Here is a 16,045-nt window from a genome sequence, read left to right on the forward strand (position 1 = left end):
TGATGCAGGGGACACAGGTTTGTGCCCCGGTCTGGGAAGATCCCACATGCCGCGGAGCGGCTGGGCCCGTGAGCCATGGCCGCTGAGCCTGCGCGTCCGGAGCCTGTGCTCCGCAACGGGAGAGGCCACAACAGTGAGAGGCCCGCGTACTGCAAAAAAAAAAAAAAGAATCCGCCTGCCAATGCAGGGGACACGGGTTCGAGCCCTGGTCCAGAAGGATCCCACATGCTGCAGAGCAACTAAGCCAGTGCGCCACAACTACTGAGCCTGCACTCTAGAGCTCATGAGCCACAACGACTGAAGCCTGTGCGCCTAGAGCCCGTGCTCCACAAGAAGAGAAGAGCTTCTCTTCTCCAACAAGAGAAGCCACCACAATGAGAGACCCACACACTACAACGAAGAGTAGCCCTTGCTCGCCGCAACTAGAGAAAACCCACACATAGCAACAAAGACCCAATGCAGCCAAAAATAAAATAAAATTTAAAAATTAAAAAAATAAGTTTTGCAGAATTCTTACAACTGAAGTTCACCAGTTTTCAGAGGGAATTAATTTTTTTTTGATGATGTTAGCCCTTCAAAAAATAACCCTTAGAAAGAGGGGGGAAGGTATCTGTTAGAGAACTTAGTACAGTAAATGCAATAACAGACTTCCTGAGCTCCAAAGACAAAGCTTGGCTGCTACAAACATATTCTTTTTGGAATTAACACCTTTTTAAGCTTTCATCTTTTAACTCCTTAAAGGCTGTGTATATTCTGACTCTGGTTTTGCAAAGAATTCTTGGGCTTATTACTGTTAGCTTTCAAGTAGTCATATATTTGAATCTTCCATTTAAGGATGAAAGATAGTTATTGAAATGTATATTCTTATTCTTTGAACTGGTAAAATTCAAAGATAGGATGCTTAAATGAGAAAAATTCCAGTATGTTTTGGCTGTAGCAAAGAAGTAGTTCCAATAATAACTCATGCACTAAGTCAGATGGGCTATCTCTAGGCCCACAACTACCCTGGAGATCTGACCCACTGGTAAGCAATTCTTTGTTAGTAAGTGGGTACCATTTCCCCTCTGGAAACCAGTTTGCTTGATGAGAAGGAAAAGGTGGTCTAATTTAGGTCTCATTCAGTAAAGAAAATAGTGGTGGTGCTTAGGAGACTCTTATTTTAGACAAAATTAACTCAGAGGAAACATGCTTTATTTTAACGATATACACATGGATTAGAATCAGACAGCTGTCAAGGAACCAAGGCAGCCACTTTCTCCCATTTTTCTTACCCAGAGGCTTCAGGATTTTTCATTTGTGGGCTTTCCTAATGTCTGCTTCACTCAGCATTTCTAATCTGTCTTTAATACAAACAATTTCCTCAAACCTCAGTTTACACATCTTGTATTTGCTGCTCAATGACCTTTCAGGTCAGTTAATTCAGTTTTCCAATTCTAAGAAAAGACAGTCTGTTGATTCATCCTCTCTTCACCAGTCAGGAGGTTGCAAGTCATCAAATGTTGACTAGCCTATGGATCCACTGGAATGTATGCCTGTCCCAGGAGTTGCCAGGTCATGGGCAATTTAGGGATAGTGGGAGCCATGGGTGAGGTAATCATCTTCTCTTGTTTGCTATATCTCTGTATCCCCCTACTGTAGGGGATTTAGGCTTTGTAAGGACAGTCTTGGTCACCACTGTATCTCCTTTGCCTAAAGCAGCATCTGAAATATGGTTGAGTATTCAAGAAATATTGTAATTTGTGCCTAGGCTAAAAATGTGACCTTGATTTCAGTTGTCTTGACCTTTAGATGGGTTTATGACTTGCTAATTCTGAGTGCCTGTGGTGATGATGCCTACCAGGTCTCCACCAATTAGGATACTGTATATAACCCTGTATGACAAGTGCTCAGTGAATATTTATGTAATGAATAAAAGAAGCCAACTTTTTCATTTCTTTAAAAAATAAGCAAACAGGGCTTCCCTGGTGGCGCAGTGGTTGAGAGTCTGCCTGCTGATGCAGAGGACACGGGTTCGTGCCCCGGTCCGGGAAGATCCCACATGTCGCAGAGCGGCTGGGCCCGTGAGCCATGGCCGTTGAGCCTGCGCGTCCGGAGCCTGTGCTCCGCAATGGGAGAGGCCACAACAGTGAGAGGCCCGCGTACTGCAAAAAAAAAAAAAAAAAAATAAGCAAACAAATAAATGCCAGAACGCCTCCCTGGAAGCAATGCTCTTTTTCCATGCAGATCACTTCGGTTTGATCTCATTAAATAAAACATAGCATTTGTCAGTATCATTGATGGGATGCTGGCTTTTTTCCCCTATATGTATAATTGTTATCCTTTATGGTTCAGGAATTTCATTAATGCTAATCTTTGGGGTTTTGTTTGTTTGGTTTGGGGGTTTTTGTTCAAGATTCATTGAACATCAGAGTTAGAATATGCATTGAGATCATTTATTCCAAATCCTCCATTTTATGGCCTTACGTTTCAGTCTGGCAAAATTCAGAAAAAAACATTCCCAGTAGGAAACTGCAGCTGGGGAGGGGGTGGTGCCAGCAGCAGTTTGTAAGGCTGTAAGGAGAAAATCAGAAGAGCTGACTCTTCTGGAGGAAAGGATACAGCTTTTGGTGACAAGCTGCATTCTTTGGCAGTGACTTTATTTTTCCTTCACCACAAACCAGACTTGTACTATTTCCAGCCTCAGCACATTATTTAGGCACTTCCCCACTGCATTGTTTTATTTAGTTTCTGAAATTATATCATATTCCCTAACCTGGGTCCAACTTTTAATGCAGTGCCTTTCAGATAGACAAGTTCACACTTTGATCTGTTTCTTTCTTGACTTGTAAACTCTGAGATTCGGGCCCATTTTATTTTTCACAACATTCATCATTTTATAGATGATACATTATTTATTAACAAACAATTGGAACACTTCAGAGATTTTCCTCATCAGGTCAGACCTTGCTTTTTTGTGTGACTGACCCTGTCTTTGCTCTTTGCTCTGCCTCAGCACATTTTGTAAACCTTTGTTCCTTGTCTATTCTACCCCTTTCCGTGATGCTGCATTTCTTTTCCTAACACATTTTAATTCAAATTTTTCCCTTTCTTTAAGGCAAATGCTTTTGCTTGGATTCTCTTTGGGGTTTTTTGTTGTTTTTTGCATGAAGATGTAGAGAATTAAAGAGGAAAAAAATGTTTAAATTTACTTGAAATATATCTGCTTCTCTTACTGTGAATTCCCTCTTTCTCAAAATTTAAACTCACAGGGCAGGTACATGTATGTCTCCTATCAACATTGAGAAAATGGTAGTTAGATATGACATTTAAGTAGATGCTGGGGATAAAGGGAAAGGGGGAAGAGATGTGTACTTCAGATGACTAATGATGTCATTATAGGAAGGCCCAGATATTTGAGCCCCTATCGTGGTTGGTACATTTTCTTAGTTATTCCTTACAACGTTCTTTTAAGATGGGTATTCTATTCATTTTTCTGATGAGGAACCTTAGGCTTAGAGGTATTAAGTAACTTGTCTATGGTCACATACCTGATAAGTGCCAGAGGATGAAATTCTATGATATGTCTGTGTTCCTTCCACTATACTTTTCTATTATTAACCTAGATAGTGGGCATAGAAATTCTGAGCTTGAGAAGGATTGTGGAAGTAGAAGGAGATAATTAGTTTGATTTTGGACAAATTGAAGTTACTGTGGGATAGAAAGATAGGTTGAAATTTCAGAGAGGCAACAAACCAGGTTATCACTTGGAGAAGGAATGTTGGTTGTAATTTATATCAGGTTTTCCTTTTTGGTTTTATTGTGGCATAATCCAAATCCTTAGCAAAATTTTCATAGCATGTTTTTAAAATCCTGATAAGAATATATGACATGGATTATAGGAACATGAGTGCTTTGATTTAAATCATTCAGTTATCCAGTAATGTTTGAATCCCTACTATGTGAAAGATACTGTGCTAGGTAAATAGTATATATTGGTGGGCAAAACAGACATAATCCCTACCTTTATCAAGCTTATAGTCTAGTGGTGAAGGAATACACTAATAAAATAGTCACGCAATCACCTTTTTAGCCCAGAGACAAAATACTTCGTGAATCGTATTCATAGACGTAGATAGAGGTGAGGGCAGCCAACTGAACCACCCTTGAAGGTTGCCAGCATTTATATTAATTAGCGATTTACTGTATTGGTGATTTAGATTTTCATAAACCCATTCATTTTGTACGAAGTGCCCTTGTACATTGTAAATGATTAATTTGTAAATGTTATTTTCCACAGGTCTTCAAAATCGTATTTAGGATTCACTTTTGGAGGGATTGGTGGAGATACTATTATTATCAGTCATTCTTTTTTCTTTTTGTGGTACGCGGGCCTCTCACTGTTGTGGCCTCTCCCGTTGCAGAGCACAGGCTCCGGATGCGCAGGCTCAGCGGCCATGGCTCCCGGGCCCAGCCGCTCCGCGGCATGTGGGATCTTCCCAGACCGGGGCACGAACCCGTGTCCCCTGCATCGGCAGGCGGACTCTCAACCACTGCGCCACCAGGGAAGCCCCTATCAGTCATTCTTAAAGAATATACTTAGCAAAGCAAAAACAGCTCTGTAATCCCAGTATTATAGCATGTATACTAACTTTAATAAGTATAGAAACACTGAAATGAGAAGGAACACGGGAGTAAGTTAATGGGTGACTATTTTTAGCTATTAGTAGATAACATTTTTAGTAGGTCATTTATTCATCTATCCATTCAGTAAGGAGCAAAACCAGACACAATTCTTATCATTGATCTTACAGTCTGGTGGGAAAGACAACATTTAAATTACTGTAACTAAATATAAAATTACAAATATGACAAATGCTATAAAGGAAAGTTACTTGTTATATAAGAGCCTATAATAGAGGAGAATGGTTAGTTAGGGAAGATTTCTGAAAAATGGAAGTTGAACTGAGCTCAGAAGGAAGAAAAAAAAGGTATTTAAGCAGAGTGATGGTGGAGGAGAGTGTTTCATGCAGAGAATACAGCAGGTGCTATGACTTCACATAAGAGAGATCATGCTACTTTAAAGATCTGAAAGAAGGCCAGTGGGGCTAGAAAGCAGTGAGTGAGTTGTTAGAGGAGGAAGGAGAGGGTGAGTGGTAGGTAGGTAGGTAACCAGACTATGCAGGGCTTTGGAGGTCTTATTAAGGACTTTGGACTTCATCCTAAGAGCAGTGGGAAGCTATTGAAGGAGTTTTAAAGTATGTTGAGGAGGGCATAGGGTTGGATTTGTTTTGGAAAGATTGCTGTAACTTCTGGGTAGAAAACAAATTGAGATTTTCCTAGCTAATATTGTACACCAGGAAAGAAATGGGAACTTAGACTGGAGTATTGGCAATAGACATGGAAAGAAATGAACAGATTCTATCAGCATTTCAATAGAAAATAAATTCACTAGAACCCGGTGATGTATTAAATATGGGAAGGTAAAGGGAAGGGAGGTACCAAGGATGTTTCTGTCTTCCAGAACTAGAAAGGTGGTTGTGTCATTTACTGAGATAGGGAAGAGGACCAGGTTTTGGAGGGGAGTTCATTTTTGGACATCAAATTAGAACTGTCAAAGTAGAGCCTGGAGTTTAAAAGCGAGATCTAGACTGGAATATAAATTTGTGAATCATTTATATCCAGGTGGTAGTTTTAGCTGTCAACATGGACATAGTTTTGGTGAAGAGTATAGGGCAGGAGAAGAGACCAGGACAAAAATAGTCACACACTCCAAATACCGTCACATCATGAGGTTCTGGGGATTAGAATTTCAGCATAAGAATTTTGGGGGACACAATTCAGCATATAACCCTTCTATGTCAAAGGTGTTTTTCTCTGTGCTAAATAATAAATGTTCAAAATGTTAGTTCCTTCAAACTTGCTTTGAAAAAAGGAATAAAACAGAAGTACTGTGTAACTGCCATTGTCAAAACACACATTTTTCACAAAGGAGCATTTCTTTTTTTTTTTTTTTTTTTTTTTTTTTTGTGGCCACGCCACACAGCATGTGGGATCTTAGTTCCCCGACCAGGGATCAAACCCGTGCCTTCTGCAGTGGAAGTGCGGAGTCTTAACCACTGGACCTCCAAGGAAGTCCACAAAGGAGCATTTCTAATGAACATCACCAAATAAACTGCTTGAAAACAAAGGAGTCAATGCAGGCACTATCCATCACTCTTTTTTTGGGTGGGGGAGGTGGGTAAGTGCCAAACCCAAGCCCCCTGCTGTGGAAGTGCAGAGCCCTAACCACTGGACTGCCAGGGAGTTCCCCCTATCACTCTTAACATTATCTAGAATGATCTTCAGTTCCATTGGAGGACTCATAGTTCTTAGCATATAATTGTAATCACAGCTATGATTTATTACTGCAAAAGATCGCAGATCAAAATTGGTAAAGGGAAAAGATGCATAGGAAAAGATGCAAAGGTCCATAGGAAAGGCACAGGCTTCTAAGAGTTCTCTCCTAGTGGAGTCACATGGAATGTGCTTAATTCTCCAGCACTGAATTGTGCCAACATGTTTGAAGTGTTATCTACCAGGGAAGCCCAAAGTACTGAGCCACTGCCTAACATATACCAAAATTCTAGACTCCCAGAGGGAAAGCAGATGTTCAGCATAAATCGCACTGTTCACACAAAGAGTTTAGGCACAGTGAGCCATTAGTTAGGGAATGTTGAGAACTGTCCCAGAGTCCAGATCTTTTAAACAGTGCTGTTTTTATATCCCCATCCAATCTTCGATTCAGTGTCTTCTAGCTGACAGGAGAAACAAGTTTACATTTTGCCACCTAGAAAATACCATTGGATCTCTAGTTACTAAATAGCAATTCATACTTAAGGTCATTTTTAATGAGTATGATGGGACTTAAAACTAGGTGTGTGTGGTAAGAAGGGTGAGGCTATCTTTAAAATATCAGGAGCTCTTAGTCATTTTCTTCCCTGTAGAGGGTTTCTGAAAAGTTGCATATAAACTGAAATTAGAATGGTGAATCACTTAAAATATCTAGAGGGTTTATTTCGTTTAACAAAAATACCAAAGAAGAAAATACATCCATAATGTGAATAAGAGATAGGCGTTTTGTTTTTCTATCTATTAATATGCTTCTTTGTAAGGTAGAGCTTTCCTTTTCTGTTCTGCTTTCTGTGTTCTCTGTACCCCTATGTGAACCACAAGACCAAAGAAATCTAGCCTCTTAAAAAGCACATGCTTAGAGACAGTTAAAGTCTTTTTGTTTGTAGTATAGGTCTTTTTGTTTGTAGTAGGTATGTTCAAGGATTAAGGAGTACCTCATTACCCACAGTCTTATACTAATTGTTTCACCGACTTCCGTATGAGTCATATCTTGATGTGGATGGCGGCTCATCAAGACTGGTCAGTTGGTCTGGGACTGAGAATAATGAAAGGTAGTCTAGACTGGAAATCATAATTCAAGGGTTGAAAATCTGAGCTGGCAGGGGTTACAACAGAGGCCGAAGAGTTTCTTGTATTCAGAGACAAGCCACAAAGATAGGACCAAAGCCAGGGGCAATAGTAGTTAGCTTCAAGTCTGCAAACCAGAGTCATTTGATGTTGAGAGAAAGCAGAGGGTTAGAATAACTTACTACAGGAAGTATCAGAGACTCAAATCTTATAATTTAATTTTTCAGACTGAAAATCCCATATTCATAAATAGTGTTTTAAAAACGGTATTCTATTGATTCCTAGGATTCTGCGAAGGTACCCCAGCTAGGAGTGGGGGTGTGGGATTCTATTTTTCTATCAGCAATAGAGTATATTTTACGGGGCAGTTTCAAAATGGATTTGATGTTCTTTGAAATTCTTAAATTTTAGAAGTTGTTGAAATTATGAAACCTTTATTGCAGATGAAAAATCTTTATAACTTTATTAGAAATTCTTTATTTTGATGGCTTTCTTAAAATGTCATTTCAATGTAATATAAATGGACAAAGTCCAAATCATTTAACTTGGAGAATCTCCTTCCTATCCAGCAACCAAGCATGATGTAGTGGAAATTACCAGCTTAAAAGGGAGACCAGAATTCTAATTCCAACATTGTCAGTAATTTTGTGACTGTAGGTAAGCTTGGGCCTATAAAATGAGAGAGTTGTTCTTAAGTGAATTTCTAAGACTCTTTTTTGACAAGTTTTACTTACCTCTGTCATAGTCTAGTCCATTTCTTCTTTTTTAAAAAAAATTGTTTTATTTCATTTTCAGCTTTACTGAGTTACAATTGACATACAAAATTGAAAATTCAGTCCATTTCTTAAACGTTGCAATGCTTTTCTATAGTCACATACTAGTAGAGACAGAATAATATTGTAGTAGCTAACATTTATTTAATGAGCTTTTGTATGTGTGTCTCATGCTGTACTGGGACAGCAGTTACAAGTCTCTTTTAATTCTTACAGTAGTCCTGGTACTTTACACATAGAGAAACTGAGTCTAATAGAGGTTAAGTAAATAACTTGGTCAAGGTCTTATGACTGATAAGTAGCAGAGCAGGGACAGCCTTTTTGACTCTGAACTATGAAACTTTTCTGCATCGAAAGTTAGCCTGCTAGGTATAAAACCTTAAAAGAGGTGAATTTCTAAACCAGAGGTGAAACAGCCATTTTTATGATCTTTAATAACAGAAGGGTCATGTAACTTTTATATGCACTATAAAGCCTGGTCAGCAAAGTTATTTTTCTAGTGTATAAAAGATTCTCTGAGTTTGACCTACAAACTGAAATTTTTTGTATATATGCAGACTTGTTTAAAAGGAAATATTGGTTAAAAAAATAACTTTTTATAAAGCAAAAAATTGCCTGTAGTCACAGTGGTGTAGATATATAGGGCTGAAAGAAAGTTTTCATACTGTGCTAAAGAAATGCAGTTTTTAATTAGTTAATTAATTTTTGGCTGCATTGGGTCTTTGTCGCTGCGCACGGGCTATCTCTAGTTGCAGTGAGCGGGGGCTACTCTTCGTTGCGGTGCACGGGCTTCTAATTGCAGTGGCTTCTCTTGTTGCGGAGCATGGGCTCTAGGTGTGCAGGCTTCAGTAGTTGTGGCACACGGGCTCAGTAGTTGTGGCTCTCAGGCTCTAGAGCACAGGCTCAGTAGTTGTGGTGCATGGGCTTAGTTGCTCCGCAGCATGTGGGATCTTCCCAGACCAGAGCTCGAACCCATGTCCCCTGCATTGGCAGGCGGATTCTTAACCACTGCACCACCAGGGAAGTCCTGAAATGCAGTCAGTTTTGTACTTCACTTCCTCTTTGAAAGCTAGAAGAATTGACAGTCTCTTCTCACTTGATGACTGCACTTGTGAAAGCTTTACTGTATTCTGTATAATCGGCTTAATTCTTTTATAGGTGGACACCTATGTAATTAAGCTGAGGCTAGAGGCAGAGTCTGTCAATATTGGGTGGTAGGGAGGAGGATTGGGGAAAGCTTTAGGTCAACAAGCTGCTAGACGAGGTAGGATTTGGACCAAGGGGCCTGCAGGGGATACTAGAGGGGATAGCAAGAACAAAGCCAGTAAGATGGACAAGCATGAAACATAGGAAACAGCTAATTGGACTGCAGTAATAAACATAGCTCTTCGAATGCAGTGTTAATAGTTATAATAGCTACCATTTATTGAGTTCCTGCCATTCCAAGGTTCACCATCTTTCTCATTTAAGTCTTATAGCAGCCATATAAGGTAGGGTAACCCAGATAGGTTAAATCACTTCAACACGGTCACTCTGTTAAGTGGCAGAGAAGTGACTTTAACCCAAGGTTATCTGGATTCAAGAACCATACTTAATAATAAATCTTCTTTGCATGTAATATGAACTAAATAAATATTTGGATGAAGAATATAGTTCTGATAAGCACTCACATGCTTGGTTATTATTTCCTAAGTCATGAGCTAGAAGTATGAAAGTAACCATTAATGATTTTATGTGGAAATTCATAAAACATGAAACTTTGAACTACTGACATTTTACCAGAGAATGTAATCTTAATTATTTGATAAAGAATTTACTGTGTTTTGAGACCTTTAATTACAGATTTGTTCTGAATCTCAGAGAATAGAAATATTTAAAGTCTTAAGTTGAACTGCCTTTGATAAGAAACTCAATAATAACTACTGTCAGAAAAGGGTTTTATAAGAATAAGGCTAATTTAAAGGTACATAATGGTATCTTTAAGAGACATTGTAGTGAAGTGCCTTTTTCCTTGAATTAGATATTTCAGTATTTGAGCCTACTTTATATGTATCTGAGACTTTCCCCTAAAATTTCTCTTTGAAAAGGATATTTATACTTGAGCTTATGAAGTCTCTAATTATGGGTACATTCTTAATTATTTTATTTTGAACCCCAGAAGCCATTGGCTCAAAACAGCTTCAACTGATGCTAGTTCTGAATGCTTATGGAGGTTATTTCACAGAATTTTTTTTTTAAAGCTTAACACAAATTTAGCAATTATTCCTGGAGGCATAATCTCATACTTGCAAATGTTGGCTGTCATTGTAAATGAGTGCTTAAATTGTAGAAATCATGAGTGATCCTACAGGATGAATGAAAATAACATTTTGTAATGTAATGTGAATAGGTAGTTGTGATTTAACGTAAATTTTCCCATGAAAACATCATACATGGATTGAAAGTGTTATGGCTCAGTTTATACAGTAGAGATGTTGTCTGAAACACCATATTAGGTGGCTCAAAAATGGCTTTAGCCACAATGAAATCATTAGGTCAGAGATGCACTGTTTTCCTCGTATTCATTGAGGTCTCTTCCCAAATGTCTCATCAGAGAGATTTTTTCTGAGTATCTTACCTAAAGTAGCATTCTCCATCAATCTAGGAACTTTATTTTGTTTACTCTGCACTCCCCATCACCTAGCACATAATAGATACTCAAGTATCTGTTGAAAGACTGTATAGAGTGTGAATAAAATTATCTCATAAATGTGAGTAGGAAAAAAAAGCAATACAGTTGACCCTTGAACAACACAGGTTTGGACTGCACGGGTCCACTTATATTCAGATTTTTTTTTTCAACAAATACATACTGCAGTACTGCATGATCCATGGTTGGTTGAGTCCTTGGATATGTATTCCATTTGGAAGGAAGGTGGCCTTATTTGGCTCACTGGATTATCATATCTAAATATGTATCCAAAAGCCTAAAAGAAATTTTACAGAAGTTTATTGCAATAATGTCCAGTCTTTCCAAATAAATAATAAATTAATTTTAAGATTGTTGTCTGTAAGGAAAGAAAGAATAAGTTTGCAAATAAGAGGAATCTACAATGGCCAATTCAAATGTAAATAATGATATACTGAGACCACAGAACTCCATTGTGGCCTACAGAATATTGAATACAGTCCATTTGGTTAATTAATTAGTTACATTGATTTATCTTTTTGTGTATCAGGAATGAATATGTCTGTGTTATATGGTTTTCCTGTAGAAATACTTGAAGTAACATTCCATTCCAGTTTTTCTGTAAAGCTGTGTTTCAGTATCCTTTAAACATAGGTCAGATATGCTAAAGTTAAGGCAGGGTAAAAGAGAATCTCATGCTACTGCATACTTGTCCAGTCTCCTTCTCCCCAAGGCCCCCTCCCCCAGCCAAAAAAGGAAGAAACAAAAGGAAAACACTACCCCAGAAAACAAATTTTTAAAAAATAATTCTTTTCTCCATTTAAAAAAATTTAGGAACAAGTTCCAGTTCCGGTCTATCATCCAACACCTAGCCAGACTCGCCTAGCAACTCAGCTGACTGAAGAGGAACAAATTAGGATAGCTCAAAGAATAGGCCTTATACAGCATCTGCCTAAAGGAGTTTATGACCCTGGAAGAGATGGATCAGAAAAAAAGATCCGGGAGTAAGTTTTAATTTATACATATTTCAAAGATCTATCTTCATAGATCTGATTTTTAAAAATACTCTCCTGCATTTTGGAAGTCAGATGTTTAATCATTTCTTACAAGGAAATGTTTAGATGTAGCAATTAAGAAGAATTTTCATATAAAAATAGCTAAGAAATAAATGATGGTGTGAATTCTGACCATTTTATATGTTGCCTCTGTCCATTTGGATGACAGTTAATGTCAGTTAAAAATGATTTACCTGTGTAATAACTGTGAACTAGTACCAGCATTGCTGGTGGCCTAATCAGTTGGGAAAGCCATTTGGCAGGATGTCAAGGACCTTTAGATCTAAATCCTTTGAAACAGTTAATTCTAGAGATCTATCCTAAAATATGTGCCTCACTTCAATCCCTAGAGTTTTATGCATAAAGATAGTCACCATAGTTTTATTTAGTGAAAAATAACAGTAGAGGAATACTTTGGTAGGTTATGTAGCCATTAAAATGGTTTGCTAAGGGTTTTAGTGATATGAGGAAAATCTTATCCATTTCTTAACTTGTAGAATAATTGTACTAAGCCTGATGAGTTAAATATAAGGGAGATTTTGTCCTCAGAGCTCATTATTGTCTGAGAATCCCTAATGAGGACAGCCATTCTCCTTTTAGGTTGAGAATGGTCGTTACCAACACAGACATAAAGTAATTTACTATGTTGTGTTTGGCTGTTTGAGCTGTAGCACCATTTAGGGCTAGTACTTAAGATTGTAACCTATCTAGAATATTGACTGCCGAATTGGGTTGCTTCTTGAACCTGTAGATGAGTGCAGTGAGCTTGAAACTGGGGTTATTGAAGAGAACTTTAGCCTGTAGCAGCCCAGTAAGTAGGCTGAAATTAGTGGTTCTGTATTTACATACACTTATTAAAGTGAAAACTATATGGGATTACACTAAAAAAGCAGTTCAAATAAAATTAATCTAACATGGTTTCCTACGTACTAAAGCTTCACATTCTTCTTAAGGTTTCTTCTGTAATAGCTGTTTTACAAGTAAAATTCTAGCAGTGGACTTGATCCCTGTGATACCTTTCTCTTTGCCCTGTTGATTGCTCTCAAACTCTTCAAATTCCCAGGTGACTGAAATAAGAGATTGTGGCTGTATAACACTTATTAAGAAAAAATTCAATCTGGATGCTTAGGTGGTAGGATGACAGGCAAGCCATTTTCATCTGTTCATATTAACACTGTCTTTGTAATGGGGATTTTAAAGAATATTCTAGCTGGATCACTTCTCTAAAAATGCTTTCTTATTTCTCTCCCTCACCCTCAACAGGTGTGTGATCTGTATGATGGACTTTGTTTATGGGGACCCAATTCGATTTCTGCCGTGCATGCACATCTATCACCTGGACTGTATAGATGACTGGTTGATGAGATCCTTCACGTGCCCCTCCTGCATGGAGCCAGTTGATGCAGCACTGCTTTCATCCTACGAGACTAATTGAGCCAGGGTCTCTCATCTGACTTCAAGTGAACCATCATTTTTGGTGGTTTTGATCTTTTGTCACTGAGCCCAAAGAGCCAGGGATTAGGAATTAAGATCATGCACAAAAGTTTCCTAAAAATTCCTGCATGGCTGCAGGAATTCCTGAATGGCTGCAGATGTTGGGGAAAAAAAGTATGTGATATTTTAGAAACTTAGGGGGAAAAGTAGGAAGGTATTTTTATGTAAAGCCTTGACCCAGTGTTCAAAAATATAATTGTATTTAGATCTTGTTATTGCTCCAGTACATAGGAATTGTGTAAAGTGTTATACAGCAGCTGTATATGTTTAAATTGTGTCTGTTGAAGATTAGGAAAAAGATAGTGGTTGTTTTTCCTAAATGAAATAACTTTCTTCTTCCCCCCACCCAAATTCTTTTCTCAAGTTGCTGGCATTTGGGTCAAGGTTTTATTAAAAGCTACATTTTATAACACTGGCACAAAAAAAGTAGTTTTAAGCTTGTTTGCACAGTTCTTTTTTTCCATTGGAAATGGAATTCATTGCCTTAGGTCTTTTTAAATAGTGTATTATTATCGTTGGGGCTGGCTCTATGCTTGAAAACCAGTTTATTTATAACCTGTTATAAGTGCTATATCTGTTTGCAGTTAGGAAATGCAGAATTCAAAGTGATCTCCTAGCTTGTAAGCAAACTGAGATGCACTATCCCTTTTCTATAAAAAAATGAGTTAATGTGTCAAGAAACCAACTCTAGTAAAGTGGGGTTTAATATTACCCTTTCTTATGTGTTTCACCTAATTATTTTGGTTGTTAATATGGTGATAATTAAAAGTCAAGGTAAATTTTAAATATTAAGAATTCTGATTTATTGAGCTTGAATTATGCCACCATGCTTATGTAAAAATGAAAGTGGCACCATGGTTAAACTGAGAAAAGTTTCTCAGTTGTAACAATTTTGATTTATTCTTTCCTGTGACCTCCTTCCCTGTTGTCTTGAACATAGCAAAAGGATACTGCATCTCTTCTTATTGTAGTGCTGAGGTTACTGAAGTTATATAAAAACACATCTCTGTTTCTGTTGGAAGGACAGTCCTGCTAGTTGACTGACAATTAATTCTAAGCAGGGAGAATTAAGATAAATGTGTTTCATGTTTTGCACACAAATGCAGAATTTGTATAACCACATGACTTCATAGTTGTGATCTCAAAAAAGAAGGAATTTCTCTTTTATCTTTTTCTTGCAGTTAATATAAGAACACTGAATCTCTAAGCTTCTGAAGTGTTAGAGGTAGAGATGGTCTAGTAAAGATGTAGTTGTAATGTTTTATCCATTTAGCATGTGTTTATTTTTCTTTATGTACTCGAAGGTGACATATTTGTACAACTCAGTGATATTACAGCTAAAAAATCATTCATTAGCAAAAGGAGAAGCAATCTCAACCCAACAAATCAGAAATGTTTCTTTTTATTTTATATTGAGTTGAATATTTGACTTTAACACTTTTCTACATACAAAACACAAGTCTCTTGAAGGGTTCTTCATAATTGCATTATAGAAGAATTTAGTATATCATAAGCACTTAAAGATTTGACATTCAACTGTAGCAGTATCCATGTTGGTTAATTTTCTTATGAGCCCCATGATGAGTTCGAGAAAAATTGAAAGAAATTAGATTATCAAGTTCTGTTAAATTGTTACATGTATCTTGCTTAAGTTTTTGTTCATTAATTTATATCCAATTACATAAAGCAAATTTGGAGGAAACACCTGAAGTTGTGCAATATTTTCAGCGGTATTACTTTTTTTATCTTTGTGTTTTCTACTTAAACATGATGTCTGTCATCAAGTATTATAGTCACTTTCCTTTTTTCTAGATTGTTAAAATTGGTAAATGAACTTTTTTTTTTTTTAATCATCTTCTATGTTGCTGTTAGTCTTTATTACAAGGCTTCTTTCACAGAAGTTTGGCAGTAATATTGAAGGAACCAGGATTGAGCTGAATGCTTTTTTTTTTTTAAGGTATTTTGTATTCTTTAATTTTGATCTCCACATACCATGTTAAGAACCATCAGTTTTGGCTTTTACCAAGTTAAATAAAGTTATAATACAGTTGTAAAGGGCTAAAGTTAGAATTGATTACATAAGAATATTCTAATCCTTTCTTTAAAACACACATGTATAAATTTAATTACTTAAAAATTTCTAGGTATATATACTTTTGGGGAAGTATTTTTTATGGCTTGGCATTTAATACCATCTAATCATAAATTTAGAAGCTTGATAGCTTCTAAATTTTCTTAAGCCAAATAATAGGTACAACATATTTGGATTTGGGCAAGATATGTTCAGGCTGTAGGATTTGAGATGTCTGGAAAGCCTGACCAGGAAAAAATAAAAGAATCTTACTCTTTTAAATGTAAACCGAACAATTTGAAATACTTTCAGATACTTGTAGTTTGGTTCACACAAACCTTTTAAATGCTATGAGTGTTCTTTATAAGACATCTCGGGTATTAGAAGACTCCAGCTACTTTCGGTTGTCTATGTAATATAAAACAGAATATAGTGAGCATTGAGGTAATAAATTTTCTGTGAACAAAGCTCCTTCTTAAGGAAGCATGCATTTTAAAAAAGGAATAACAATAAAGGAGTTCAAAGCAGAACTGCCTATGGTCCTGAG

At 37.2% G+C, this 16,045-nt stretch overlaps 1 protein-coding gene across 1 annotated transcript in view; it reads left to right on the plus strand.

Annotated features, from left to right (window-relative positions):
- RNF11 (ring finger protein 11) overlaps positions 1–15,131 on the plus strand; it is a 39,102-nt gene extending 23,971 nt beyond the window's left edge. Inside the window, exons 2-3 of the mRNA XM_024739305.1 lie at positions 11,713–11,882; positions 13,197–15,131. Of these exons, the coding sequence (XP_024595073.1) occupies positions 11,713–11,882; positions 13,197–13,368 (342 nt within the window). The 3' untranslated portion in view covers positions 13,369–15,131. The remainder of the gene's footprint in view (positions 1–11,712; positions 11,883–13,196) is intronic.
- Positions 15,132–16,045: the final 914 nt, after the last annotated feature.

The sequence above is a fragment of the Neophocaena asiaeorientalis genome, unplaced genomic scaffold (genome assembly GCF_003031525.2).
Source record: "Neophocaena asiaeorientalis asiaeorientalis breed wild unplaced genomic scaffold, Neophocaena_asiaeorientalis_V1.1 scaffold138, whole genome shotgun sequence".
Classification (NCBI taxonomy): domain Eukaryota; kingdom Metazoa; phylum Chordata; class Mammalia; order Artiodactyla; family Phocoenidae; genus Neophocaena; species Neophocaena asiaeorientalis.